Source organism: Spermophilus citellus (assembly GCF_964194105.1).
Source record: "Spermophilus citellus genome assembly, chromosome: 9".
NCBI classification, from domain to species: Eukaryota; Metazoa; Chordata; class Mammalia; order Rodentia; family Sciuridae; genus Spermophilus; species Spermophilus citellus.
In genome coordinates this window covers 107,280,984-107,294,167 of record NC_138191.1, presented here as the reverse complement: position 1 = coordinate 107,294,167, position 13,184 = coordinate 107,280,984, and the positions used below count along the sequence as shown (strand labels likewise).

At 52.3% G+C, this 13,184-nt stretch overlaps 1 protein-coding gene across 3 annotated transcripts; it reads right to left on the bottom strand.

Annotated features, from left to right (window-relative positions):
- Positions 1-3,431: 3,431 nt before the first annotated feature.
- Positions 3,432-11,206, bottom strand: CLDN19 (claudin 19). Of its 3 annotated transcripts, XM_081307809.1 has the most exons (6): positions 9,886-11,206; positions 9,183-9,526; positions 8,183-8,347; positions 7,997-8,081; positions 6,206-6,358; positions 5,689-5,821 (listed from the first exon to the last, which is right to left on the bottom strand). In XM_081307809.1, the coding sequence occupies exons 2-6, from the start codon at positions 9,403-9,405 to the stop codon at positions 5,773-5,775; spliced, it is 675 nt and encodes a 224-aa protein (XP_081163935.1). In that variant the 5' UTR covers positions 9,406-9,526; positions 9,886-11,206; the 3' UTR covers positions 5,689-5,772. The 3 variants fall into 3 exon arrangements, with proteins under 3 accessions (XP_081163936.1, XP_081163935.1, XP_081163934.1); XM_081307810.1 differs by lacking the exons at positions 5,689-5,821; positions 9,886-11,206 and adding an exon at positions 3,432-4,928 and having other exon boundaries at positions 9,183-9,755; XM_081307808.1 differs by lacking the exon at positions 9,886-11,206 and having other exon boundaries at positions 9,183-9,754.
- Between the last annotated feature and the right edge of the window lie 1,978 nt (positions 11,207-13,184).

Sequence of the window (13,184 nt, the reverse complement as noted above, 5' to 3'; positions counted from 1 at the left end):
TGCATCTATTGAGATAATCATACGGGTTTTGTCCTGTTGATATATCACATTTATTGATTTATGTACATTGAACTATCTTTGTGTCCATGGGATAAATCCCACTTGATTATGGTGTATGATCTTTCTGATGCAATGTTGGATTTGATATCCTAGTATTTTATTGAGTATTTTTGCATCTCTGCTTATCAGAGACCTGGTCTGTAATTTTCCTTTTCCTTTTTCTTTCTTTCTCAACCTTTCTTTCTGTACGTGGCCAATAAGAAACATCTCCTTGGTTAAGACAAAAATAGACTGAACATGAAGGGATGGAGAAGGATATTCCCTGCCTTCACAGAGATCTTGCCACATCCCTGCTTCCTCCCAAGGGACTTCCTCAGTCAGTCCAGTTGGAATAGAGTTGTTTATTCTTTGCTCTGGTCCCTTTTTGTAGAGGGGCAAGCACCCTCTACAAAGCCCCTCTACTTGACCATTATGCTGATGTCATTTCCCTGCAATATCATTATTTATTTTGATGCTCAAATTGTCCCAGACAAAGCCAGTGGGTCCACCTTCAATCTTGCTTCTGTATCCTTTGTACGTGTCTCCATCAATCCCTGAACAGTTTCTTTCTTGAGCAGTTCGTTCTGGAATATCAAGTTGCCCAAAGCTTGTTTTGTACTTTCCCTGCCCTAGCCCTGGAGTCAGCCACTTCTTCTTGGAGCCTGCTACCTTTTAGTGTAGAATAATATTAAGAAATCAAACTATGGACTAGGTGTGCCCATTGCCACAGGGTATCATTGCTGCTGGGCACACCTAGGCCATGCTGGGGCTTCCTGGGGGTAGAAAATCTACTCTTTGCCAGGGAACAGCCTGACTCCCATTATCTTCAGTACATTCCTAATTGTTCAGTTTCCTTTTATATCACTGATCTCTGCCCATGCCAACCAAGGACCCCTCAGCATTAGGGAGACCCTGAGAGCCTTTGTGTGTCTGAGAGAGAAGGGGGAGCTCCTGGGGTTTTGACTTGGGGATTCTGTAGCATCTTAGCCCCTTTGATGCTTTGATGAAACTTTTATACTTTACCCAGTTATTTTTAGCTGTTTTCATCATGCGGGTTTTAAATAAATAAAACTGTCTGCAATATTCTCATACATTGAATCAAATATTTTTATGAGAAGAAAATGTCAGAAAGCAGAAGGATTGGGTGTAATCCTTTATTTTGAGTTTTGCCTGGATCAGGTTTAGCTGTAGCTCCTCATAAGCGGCCAACTGTAGACAAAATCATACAAGGAACCACATTCAGCATACCTAACAAACTGTGGAGGAAAACAGGCTAAGCTCAAAGGAAATTCTCATTTTAAAAAGAAGCACCTTGGGCTGGGGATGTGGCTCAAGCGGTAGCGCGCTTGCCTGGCATGTGTGCGGCCCAGGTTCTGTTAGACCACGACGCAAGAAAAGACCACTGACTCCAGTTAAAATCAAATTAAAGCAAGCTTATTATTTCGACCGGCCGGGCTGCCTTGCCCATCAAAATCGTGGGAGCCAAGGACAGCATCGAGGCTTCTTCGTGGCCCAGTTTTATAGCCCAAAAAGTTACACAAAGGGGGGTTACAGATAACAACATTCTGAGGAGCATAACACAAGTTTACATTTTTGCTGGCCCCAGCATCAGAATTTATGGAGATCTTAGAGACAGAGAGGGTCGTTATCCGGCCAGGGAAGGCCAGAATTTATGAGGCGTCACTAAGGTTTAGCAAAGGGTTGTTATCTGGTCAGGGAAAACCGGACATGGGTGAGTTCAGGGCACGGGCAGGCATTCCAAGTAGGTTCAGAATTTGCAATAATTTATAGTAAAGCCGAAATTATCTTTTCATGGTTTTGTGGTGAGTGCCCAATTTTAAGAAAAGATCAGGTTGGGTCTATCAGTTCGATCCTCAGCACCACATACAAACAAAGATGTTGTGTCTGCCGAAAACTAAAAAATAAATATTAAAGGGCTGGGAATGTGGCTCAAGCGGTAGCGCGCTCGTCTGGCATGCGTGCGGCCCGGGTTCGATCCTCAGCACCACATACCAACAAGGATGTTGTGTCCGCCGAGAACTAAAAATAAATATTAAAAATAAATTCTCTCTATCTCTCCCTCTCTCACTCTCTCTAAAAAAAAAAATAAAATAAAAATTAAGAAAAAAAATATTAAAAAAAATTTCTCTCTCTCTCCTATCTTTAAAAAAAAAAAAAGCACCACAAGGGCTGGGGATATGGTTAAATTGGTAAAGTGCTTGCCTTGCAAGCACAAAGCCTTGGGTTCAAACCCGTCTCCCCCCCCCCCCCCCCCCCCGCCAAAAAAAGTGCCTCACTAGCCTGCACATTTTTTTAAACAAGTGTGTGCACCAACCACCTGGAGGTCTTGATAAAATGCTGAGCCTGATTCACCAGGGCTGGTTGTGGGGCTAAGATTCTGCATTGTGTGTGTGTTACTAGGGATTGAACTCAGGGTCTCCCACATGCCACTCATGCTTTCTCACTGAGCCACATCCCCAGCTCTTTTTATCTTTCAGTTTGAGATTTATTTTTCAATTTGAGACAGAGTCTCAGTAAATTGCTTATGGCCTCACTAAATTGCTGATGCTGACCTTGAACTTGAGATCCTCCTGTATCAGCCTCCTGAGCCACTGAGATCATAGGCATATGCCACCATGCCTGGCAAGATTCTGCATTTCTAACATATTTTCCAGGTTATGCAATTCTGCTGTGCTTTGAATAGCAAGAGTTTAAGAGTATTCCTCATCCATATTCTCCTGGTAAGAAGGAGTACATTAAATGATACAACCAGCAAAACTTGGTGGTATTTTTAAACTTTTTATGAATTTTTTCTTTCAGTAGCAAACAAACATACAAATAGAAGTGTAGGGAGAACCCCCAAATACCACTGACATTTGTCAAACATTTTAAAGCTTTCCTTGCCCATGAACTTCTTGTTCCTGGAATATTTATATATGTGTGTATAAAATATATATATTTTTTAGTTGTAGTTGGACACAATACCTTTATGTATTTATTTTTATGTGTTACTAAGGATCAAACCCAGTGCCTCACACATGCTAGGCAAGTGCTCTGCCACTGAGCCACAACCCCAGCCCTCCTGGAGTATAAAAAATTAAAACTACAGTGTCCGGGCTGGGTTTGTGACTTAGTGGTGGAGCGCTCGCCTAGCATGTGCGGGTCACTGGGTTCGATCCTCAGCACCACAAATAAATAAATAAATAAAAACCAAAGGGATTGTATCCAACTACAACTAAAAAATAAATAAATAAAAAATAAGCCCACAGTGTCGTCACACAAACTTAGTAATATACATCACACAAAATTAAGTAATAATTCTTTGAGACATTTAATAGTGTTTCATGTGTCATATTTGCAGATATATGTTTTCCAATTAGCTTCTTTCCAGGGGCTTTCCTTAAGGACTGAGTACCTGTTTCCTCCTAAAATCAAGTTTTATGGTCTCTAATTCCTTTCTTGGGGGACTCTATTAATTAACAAACAATGGCAAAAGCTTTAGTATCCCCCCTTTTGAGTCTGAACCCTACCTCTTTGGCTCTCTGTCCCATCCCTTAGCCTTGAGAACAGGACAGTAAACAACAGGCTGGCCACGAGGCCTGGAAAGTTGGCCCTACCTCTTGTTGGCAGCCCAGGTGACCTTGATGTAGGCATTTGAATAGGATTGCTTCAGAAGAGAGGCCTTTGGGATGAGGCTCCCCACATTCTTTTGGAGAGACTAGAAAATCCTCTCATTCTCCCAACCATCTCCTTCCCACTGCCAGGGTCTGATGCATTTTTAATCAGTATATTAATGGTTGTGCAATTCAGAGAGGTGAGTACCTGGCATACCGCCCCTCCAATCCCTGGCTACCGGCAGAAAGGGCTCCTTTCAACGGAGAACAGACTGAAGTTTTTTGACTCTGATGTCAGGTCCCCTGTCTGCATGGTGCTTCTCTCTCACAGCCTGCCCCCGAAACCAGCATATGCTATCTCGACATTCTCCCAAGCCTCTGGTGTCCTCTGAATCTCAAGAGATGACACGTTTTCCTGGTCAGTTTTACAATCATATAGCAAGGACTACTAAATACATGGACTAGGAAGGGGACAATCCCAGCCCTGCTCAGCTGGTATCCCATAATGCTCAGTTCCCAGGTTCCAATTCTGTGTTAGACAGGGCTCTTTGGACTGTGTGCAACAGGAGTCAAACTCAAAATCGTTTCAGCACAAAGGATGTGATCAGAAGGATGTGGATGTGTCCTCTGTGCCCTGGTCTTCAGAAAGGTCAGAGGGAGATGGGGCCTCCTCACCCTCTCCTCCCTCTACTTGGAGGCTCCTTGTCCCTCTGCAGACCCCTCAGAATGACCTTCACTTAGGTCTCATAGAGGTGCTCTCAGTGTGGAGTAGCTACACAGTTTTGATGTCCAGGTCCACCCAGACCATCGGGATGTCTCGGGGGCGGAGCCTGAGAATCAACCCCCAGCTGCCTTGAATGTGCACCCACTGTCGGGAGCCCCAGGATTACGGCTTCAGGCACCCACTCTTCCACTGCTTTTATTGGGAAGCCTGTTCAGGGTTAGGAGGCTGCCCTTGTGGCTGGAGGCCTGACAGATGTGCAGCAGCTTCCAGACCAGGTGGGGGCAACTTATGACAGCTCCCTGCCACTGACTTTCTTCCTCCCCCCCTGTCCTCAGCTGCAGTGTGACAGTCATCTTGACTGATTTGGTCACTTCACCTCCCAGAGTTCAGTGCAAGGGAGAAGCTGTGCCATTCTTGATATCTGGTGACTTAGTGGGAGATGTCACAGATAGGTGGTGGAGGTCACCAGGCAGGGCTGGCTGAGTAAGGCAGGTGAAAGGCAGGGGCGAAAGAAGCAGTGATGGGCACCTCTTCACGGGAGGTCGCCATGCCTGTGGGAGAGGGTGGAGGTGAGACACGGGAGAGACCCAGAGTCCACGGAAGGTGTCTGGGTGGCAAAGACCTGAGCATGAGGGTAGGACCTGTGCACTCTGCATGGGGAGACAGGCTGAAGGATGATGGCTGACCTTGGGACTCTAAGGGCTGGCTCTCCTGTGTTCCTCTGGGACTTCACGACCCTTCTGTATAAGGGGGTGATACCCACACTTCCAGGCCATAAGCCCTTCCAAGTGACACATCTAGGTGCAGGATGGAGCTTTGCCAGTCTCCATTGTAGGTTGTGGGTGGGAGCTGAGCTAGTGCTTTCAGACCTTGCTGAGGACAGTCCTAATGCCCTTCTGTTCCCTTCTGCTGAGGGCGCTCCTACGTGTCTCCTCACCCAGCTCTGATCCAACCTCCAGTTGGGGGACCTCATGGGACTCTTCCCTGAGAGAGCCCACAGGGTCTGGGGTTACTTGTGGGTCCCTCCCTAATCCAGGGGCTTCCTGACCCCCCAGGGCCTGCTCCAGTGCTGGGCCAGGTCTCAGGGATAACCTCTAGCAGTGGGTGGGACCTTCCTCATGGATGTCCTGGGCCAAGCCTACGGCCAGGATGGGAGGGTTACTAGGCAGGGGCAGGACCCCAGGTTCTTTCCCGCTCCACCTTCATGTGTTGTGTAATGCACTCAGGAGCCCCGGGGGACTGCTCTGACCTCTCTGAGCCTGACCCCGCCATAACCATTCCCAGACAGATCAAATGAATCACACTTGGGGCTGAATATTCATTTCTGTTTCCAAAAAATACCAAACATACAGTCTTAGTGTGGCAGGGGACAGGGCCTGGCTGGGGACCTGGACATTACACACCCAGGGGACCCTTGGTGGAGGCGGGCAATTTAACAACAGGTCTGAAAGTCAAAAGAGAGAGAGTCGGTTAGTGGGGTGAGCAACACCGAGGGAGGCAGGGTCTGTGGAGGTCAGTCCTAGACACAGGCCTGGCCAGTGGGGTAGGACCTTGGCCTTCACAGCAGCCCTGCCGGAGCCCATTCCCCGGGGCAGGGGCAACGGGATCTGAGCTGACGATCCACCTGGGCATCCAAGCTGGATGACTAGAAGAGGCCCAGACCTAGATATGTGTTGAGGATCAGGTGCTCAAAGCCCCCAGACCGAGCTTGGGAGACCTGGTGTGCCCTACTGGCCCTGCCCAGGTTGCTTCAGGGACTGGCTGCAGTGTCGGGCGAGGGGGCCACTAGGTGGGAAGGCTGGTCGGGATGGGCAGGATTCAGACGTACTCTCGGGCAGCAGTTGAGGGTCCAGGGCGATAGGGCTGGGGGCTGCTGTTGGTTCTCTCGGGCTCTGGGCATGTGCAGCAGAGGAATGAGCCCCCCAGCATGGCCAGGCCAGCTGAGGCCCAGCCTACGAACAGAGCCGGGCCAAATTCATACCTGCAAGTGGGATGGAGAGTGGCATTAGGTGTGGTCGCAAGCCCTAGCCCTGCCTCACCCCATCCTCTCAGGGTCCTACTCCTCAGCCAGAAACCGGCAGAGGGAGGGTGGGAAGAGGGGAGCTGGAGGTTGGGCTCACAAGCTTCCTCCATCTCTCCAGGTAAATTGGGGTGAATGCTGTGCTTCCTCCCTCGCCCCACCCGGCATATGACACCACACTGGCCAACCAGGCCTAGGGTTGGCCTCCAGTCTCAAGGGTTAGCCTAGAGCCCCTGCTCTGAGCAACTCGGGCTCAATTCCTCATCTGGCCAGTGGAGGGGGTATGGGAGGGCCCTAGAGGTTGGGTGGAGCTGAGCGATCCCTGCCATCTTCTTTCCCTACTGGGCTCCCAGCCAGGGCTCTCCCACTGCCTTCTGGAGAAGGCCAGGCTCCTCTCTCTTGTTCACTGGGCTCTCTGCACCTAGGCCTGCTGGTCAGCCCAGCCCTCCCCAGGGGCTCGCCTTGAGTCCTAGTTCACATGCCACCTCCTCATAGGGGGTTTTCTGATGCCCCTCTGTTCTCATTCCACCCTTCCCACCCCCTCAGCAGGAGATCCTCCAGTCCCTGGAGCACACAGAGGGCAGACAGGGCTCAGCACAAGGCCTGGCAAATCTGGAGCCTTAGGACTGTTGAAGGGATGAAGGGAGGGCCAAGTTCTAGTTCGGCTCCTTGAGCTAGGCCTTGCTTGGCAGGTCTTTGTGGCTGTAACTGGCAGCTCAGGAAACAAGCCTCACCCCTGAAGTCTGCTTTTCATCCTCCCCACATCTCTGCCTCCTTTAGGAGCTCTTCCATACATGACAACCCAGGCGTCCTTTTTCATCCTCCCTCACCCCCAGGCCTGTTAGCACCCTGTTCTTGCTCCCAGCTGGGCTGAGAAGTGTGGAGAAGGTAGGACGGGCCTTGGAGGTTCCCACCATTCTAGTCTCCAGATGTCTCTGAGCCTGCTTTCCACTGCTTCCTCCCTGGCCCCAGAGCCCTCTGCTTGATTTTGCAGCAGCCACCATAATGTCTTGCCCTCTTCTCCTCTTCCACACACTATGGCAGAGCCACTGTCACTGCCTTCTACTCCAGGATGGGAAACACAATCTTCCGATGGCAGCCAGGCCCTACCCCATCTGTCCTTTTCTCCAGTCTCATTTCCCTGGATCCCAATACCTGCTGCCCCTGCAGGAAGCCACCTCAGCCTGCTGCCACCAGTTGTATTGAATATGAGGAGCACTCTCTGGAACCAGGCACTGTGTTGAATTCCTTACCTCCATTGTCTTGGGGACTCTCACCAGCAAAAGCTGGTCCTTAGGTTCTGGCTCCAGTTTATAGAAGAAGGCAGGTGTGGAAAGATTCAGTAACTTTCGCAGGTCACCCCACCAGAACATTCAGAGCTATTAGAACCCGGAGCCAGGGCACTTAGCTGCTTGGAGAGTCCTTGCTGAGTCTGGGCACTCTCAGCTGGCCTCCTGTCCCTACCAAGGACACTGGTCTGGCTTTCCTCTCCAGACAGCAGCTGGGACCCATTCCTTATGTCCCCCTCCAGGTGACCTCTGGAGGAAAGGCCATTGGCCCCAGAGGAGGCAAAGTGGGAGCCCTAGCCTTGGCACTCACCTGGCATTGACAGGTGTGCTTGGGTTGAAGAACTCCTGGGTCACCAGGGTGGCATACCATGAGACAGCAGTCAAGGTGCAGAGGCCTGAGGGCAAAGCAGGGAGGTGGGTCAGTTCTGTGGACCCCTGGTCAGCCACTGAGGCTGGGGCTATCTGCCGTGGCCAAGAAGGTGAAAAGGGCACTCACCTGCCAGGATGAAGAGGGCACCCCCAGAGATGGCTACCCGGCCTTTGGCAATGGGGTTGCTGTCTCCGACCCGTGTACACTTCATGCCAATGACGCTGAGGACCATGGCCACAAAGCCCAGGAGTACAGCCACCACCATCAGGGCTCTCGCTGACTGGATGTGACCTGGGGCAGGGCCAGGATGAAGCTGAACAGGGGTTGGGGGAGAGGTGGGGCCTGCAGGGGAGGAGCCCATCATGGGAGGGGCTTGGGCAGGAACTAGCCTAGGCCAAATCACCTGCCTGGTAGATCATCTGCCCACAGGTGAGACAGAGAGGACAGTGGGGATGTGACAATAGGATGCGGGGTTGGGAGTCCCCTTCACCATTGATCCCATTTCCCACTTCCCCTGGCACTTTCCTGCTGCCTTCTCTTGGGCCTGGTTCATCCTCCCAAGCAGAGAAGGAAGAGCTGAGGGTGTCGGAGGCCCAGCTCAGCTCAGCCTGGCCCCCAGCAGCAACCGTCATCCCTGTCAGCCATTCTGACTCTGGTCACTTTCCCCTCTGCCTGTGAATCACCCGTAGTAGCTATATGCCCGCCTCTCCATGGGTATGCATGTCAGCCTGGGCCCCAGGCCAGCTCAGGAGACCTGGGTCCCTGAGGGAAGCCTACAACCTGCCTGGACAGGCACCTTGTGGACAGTTGATGGCACCTCTGCTCAGCTGTCCACGGAGCCCTCATCTCATTCGACCTCCTTTATCCTATAGAGTGTGAGAGTTCCCCTCTACGGTGAGGACCTCAGATGCAAAAGTTTCAGTGGCTGTCAAGGTTATGGGATCTGGACCCCAGATGGTGGACCCTAGAGCCCCTGCCTCCCAAGGGGCCAAGGTTGGCCTGGATTCTTAAATGTGCACGGGCTGTAGTGGGGGATCTGCAGGGGCTGGAGTGTGGCACTGAGCAGACTGTGTGGACCTCCCCAACCCCACACCCCGCCTCCCAGCCCCACAGGCCCCGGGCCTACCGTCCAGGGCAAGCAGCGAGTCATAGAGTTTGCACTGCACCTGCCCAGTGCTCTGGGAGGCGCAGGACATCCAGAGTCCTTCGTAGAGGCCCACAGCGGTGATGATGGCGTCACCTGCATAGGAGGACTGCTTCCACTGCGGCAGGGCTGTGCTGGCGATGATGCCCACCCAGCCACCCAGGGCCAGGAAGTAGCCCAGGAGCTGGAGGCCTGAGTTGGCCATGGCCCCAGGGGAGGGGACCAAGGGTCCCAGGGCTCAGAGTTGGGTCAGGGTCCTAGCGGCAGTGTGATCATGGCCAGGAGAGAGTCGCAGCTGGGGTGGAAAAGAAGTGAGTGGCCCGAGGCTGAGGAGGAGAGGTGATGGCAGCTGTGGCAGCAGCAAAGGCAATGGCTCTGGACTTCAGAATGCAGGGGGAGGCACCCAGGCTGGCAGAGGCCAGAGGCCCGCCCACAGCTGCAGCCTGATCCAGCACAGGGTCCCCAGCAAAGCTCATGCCCAGCCCCCTGGGGTGGGAGGCGGGGCCAGGGACCAGGTGGGTACACTGCCCCTCCCCATCCTTCAGGGGTAGAGAAGGGAGGAATTGGGAGGTGTGATCCTCTCTCTCCCCAGGTCTTTCTGCCCAGGGAAGCCCCTTTAGGAGCCTGATTCAAGAGCCCTAAAATTCCCATAATCATCTCATCAGCCCCGAGATGATGGACTTACCTCTTGCAAGGCAGATCTAATCCTGGGGGTTGCCTGCCCTCTGACTTGAGGACGAAAAGGAAAAGGAATTCCAACTTGCAGCAGGTAAAACTTAGACACCAAGGAGAACTTTCTGGCAAGAACTCGGAGACCAGATGTTAGAAACTAGACTGGAAATGGGGTGTTGGGGAGGAGGGTCCTGGGTACCTGGGAGCTATGTGCATCCAAAATAGGGTAAGCCAAACCAGGGAATATGTACTGTGAGGTCTTGTTTGAGATCCAAAGGGTCAGAGAGGGGCCCTATTGAGGCTGGGCCAGAGCTGGCTGCAGGCCAGCAAGGGGCCTGGCGGGGAGCTGGGGAGACAGTACCAGTCAGCCTTCTGGCATGGGCCTGAAGGAAGGTGGATTGCTCAACCGTTAATCCCCTTGCTGGCTAGTTTAGCAGCTCCTGCTGGGACCTGGGACAGCAGGCCCTGGCCCCCAGCTCCAGAACAGCCTGACGGGAACAGTGGCTTCTGCCCATTCCTGGGGTTCAGGCTGCCCCCTCCTGGACCCCTGCTCCCCCTTCTCTCTCCAATTCGAGCGCAGCCCTCAGGAGCAGGGGAATGTTTAACTCTCCTCCACCTCATTAGCAATCCCCTCACGTTCATTTCAGCCCCACGGGCTTGGTGTGGGTGCAGCAGGAATGTCACACCCCTGCTCCTGCTCCCACCGTCCCTCGCCCCTCGGCTGCCCCCTGTATCCTGTAGCCCACCAGCCCTTGGGGGACTGCATGGGGGAGGCAGGGACCTGCTGCAACCCTGACTCTGGCCAGCTTCCTCCCCCAGACCTGCAGCCGCCTCTGCAAGAACCAGTCCCCAGCCTGCTCCCTCGCATTCTTCACGTGGCTATGCAAACTGAGAGGGTGCCAGGCACTGAGCACACAATGGCAATCCTGTGTGCCCACCCAGGGCGTGGGCCCCTGGTATGGCCTGCAGCTCCAGGGAGCTGGGTGAGTGGTCGGCCCTCTGAGGGGTCAGGAGTGGGCGTGGTTTGGTCCACAGTGCCACACACTGGGTCCTTCTTACGTCCCCTTGTCAGGAAGTTCTGAGCCACATGGGGTCTGTATACTCACAGAACTGCTTCCTGGGATGGCCCTCAGATCCCCAAATGCCAATGGGGTGCAGAATGGTGGCAGAAAAGTCAGTCCTGAGTTCAAATTGCTCTTTCTCAATGACAAGAGAGTAGGATCCAGGGGAACAGGGGGTGTGGCGAGAGCCCCGCATGGGGAAGGAGACAAAACCCAGGACTCCTGGGGAGGCAGTGAAAGCCCCGAGACTGGCATTTCTTGTGCCTTGGTTCCTCTAACCCTTCCAGGCAGGCTGACTTCCGACAAGTTACAGAGGCTGAGGTGGAGGGAGGGAAGCAGGAGGGAGGGCTTCTCCTTGCAGGTGTGTGGCACTGCTTCCCCTTATGCCTTTCACAGAGAGGCGCTAGCTTCAGATTGGGAGGGGCAGGCAGTCACAAGATGCCCCTCACAGATGACCTGTGCTGTGGAGCCTAGTACCCTTACCTCTAAATGGACCTCTACCATGGAGTTGTGATGGTTGAATAAGGTAAGTGACCCTTGGGGGAAGGCATGGGAAGGGGAGGGCAGCTACTTGGCACATGACATTCCCACAGGTGGGGTCCTCTCTCTTTAAACTGGCCTCCCAGGTCAGGTATTTAAACTGTGGAACCTCAAGGCCACACAGAAATGGAGTGTCAGTGACACCCGGGTCCTCAAGACCACGAGCTGCAACCTCCTCTATTGACAAGTGAGAGAGCTAAGAGCCAAGAGGGGAAGACAGTCACTGTTGAGGGCCAAGGTGTCACAACTGCGAGGTTCTAGAGGCAGCAGGACACTCCTCCTCCCTGAACCTCCTGGTCCACATATCTTTCTTGGAAGCTCTCTCTCTCTCTCTCTCTCTTTTTTTTTTTTTTTTTTTTTTTGGTATTAGAGATTAAGCCCAGGGCTGGGGATGTGGCTCAGCGGTAGCGCGCTTGCCTGGCATGTGTGCGGCCCGGGTTTGATCCTCAGCACCACATACAAACAAAGATGTTGTGTCCGCCGAGAACTAAAAAATTAAAAAAAAAAAAAAAAAAGAGAGAGATTAAGCCCAGGGTTGCTTAGCTACTGAGCCACATCCTCAGCCCTTTTTAAATTTTATTTTGAATAGGATCTCACTAAGTTGCTTAGGTCCTTGCTAAGTTGCTAAGGCTGGCTTTGAACTTGCCATCTTCCTGCCTCAGCCTCCCAAGCCACTGGGCTCATATGCCCCACTGCATCCAGCTCATATAAGGTTTTGTGTCTGTTTTATCAGAATGTCCTCTCCTACTTTAGTGGACTTCCCTCATCAATGCTCCAAAGCCTTCTGGAATTCAGGTCCTGCTTCTGGAGTGGCACATCCTAAAAGGCATAGCTTTTCCAGCCTGGGCACCTGCCACTCTTGGTGACTTCTGCAGTGAGTGACTCCCAGGCATGCAAGGAGAGCAGGAAGGGACTCTTCCCACTCCAGCCTCCCATGAGAGCTAACTGAAACTGCCCTGGGGTGGCACATGCCAAAAAACTATTTAAAAAGTGCTTTCACTTAGATTACAGGAAGCCATAGAGTTCTAGTTTTATCTCCATCATTGAAAAGCTGTGTGACAGTAGACAAATCCCTCAGCTTCTCTGAAAAATAGGAATAACATCACTTGTCCTGCCTGGTTGATGAGGGAGTTTACAAGGATCAAATACTAGGTGAAAATTGCTGCTAGAACACAAAAAAATGTCAGAAGAACTCTGCCTAAGGAAAGCTGTCCCAGAGAGGCTCCCCCAGGGCCTGGCCTCCCCCTTGGGTGCCTTCTCACTACTTCCTCGGCAACTGCGCCTGGCCGAGAGCTGGCCTGGATAGTGTTGCTCACTGACTCTTATGAGGATTAAACATCTTGCCTCCTCCTGATCCAATCCAGCACCTTCTCTGCAGCCACTGTGAGAAACTCTAAATCTCAGAAGGGGTGCTGGTCTTACGACCCCCAACTTGGTCTGAGATTCCTGTGCAACCACAGGCTCAGGACAGAGATGACTTGTCTCAGGCCACACAGAAAGCAATGCAGCCAACTATTCGACTTGCTTGGGCCCTGATCTGGAATCCCATAATAGTCCACATCATCCCATTTACTGCATTTAGCCACTGCCTTCTTCCTGAGGATTGTAAGCAGCCGCTTGAGTCCCACTGCCTAACCGAGGGTGGGAACTCTTGCAATGCACATCCAAGGGTGCCTTCTCTCCTCTGCAAACAGCACTATACACAGGTCTC

Excerpts from the sequence above, each read along its gene's own strand:
- CLDN19 (XM_081307809.1), bottom strand. The coding sequence starts at position 9,405 with ATGGCCAACTCAGGCCTCCAGCTCCTGGGCTACTTCCTGGCCCTGGGT. Across the intron at positions 8,348-9,182 it reads CTCGCTGCTTGCCCTGGACG|GTCACATCCAGTCAGCGAGA; the intron begins GTAGGCCCGGGG and ends GCCCTGCCCCAG. Across the intron at positions 5,822-6,205 it reads CCCTCAACTGCTGCCCGAGA|ACCTGTTGTTAAATTGCCCG; the intron begins GTACGTCTGAAT and ends TTTGACTTTCAG.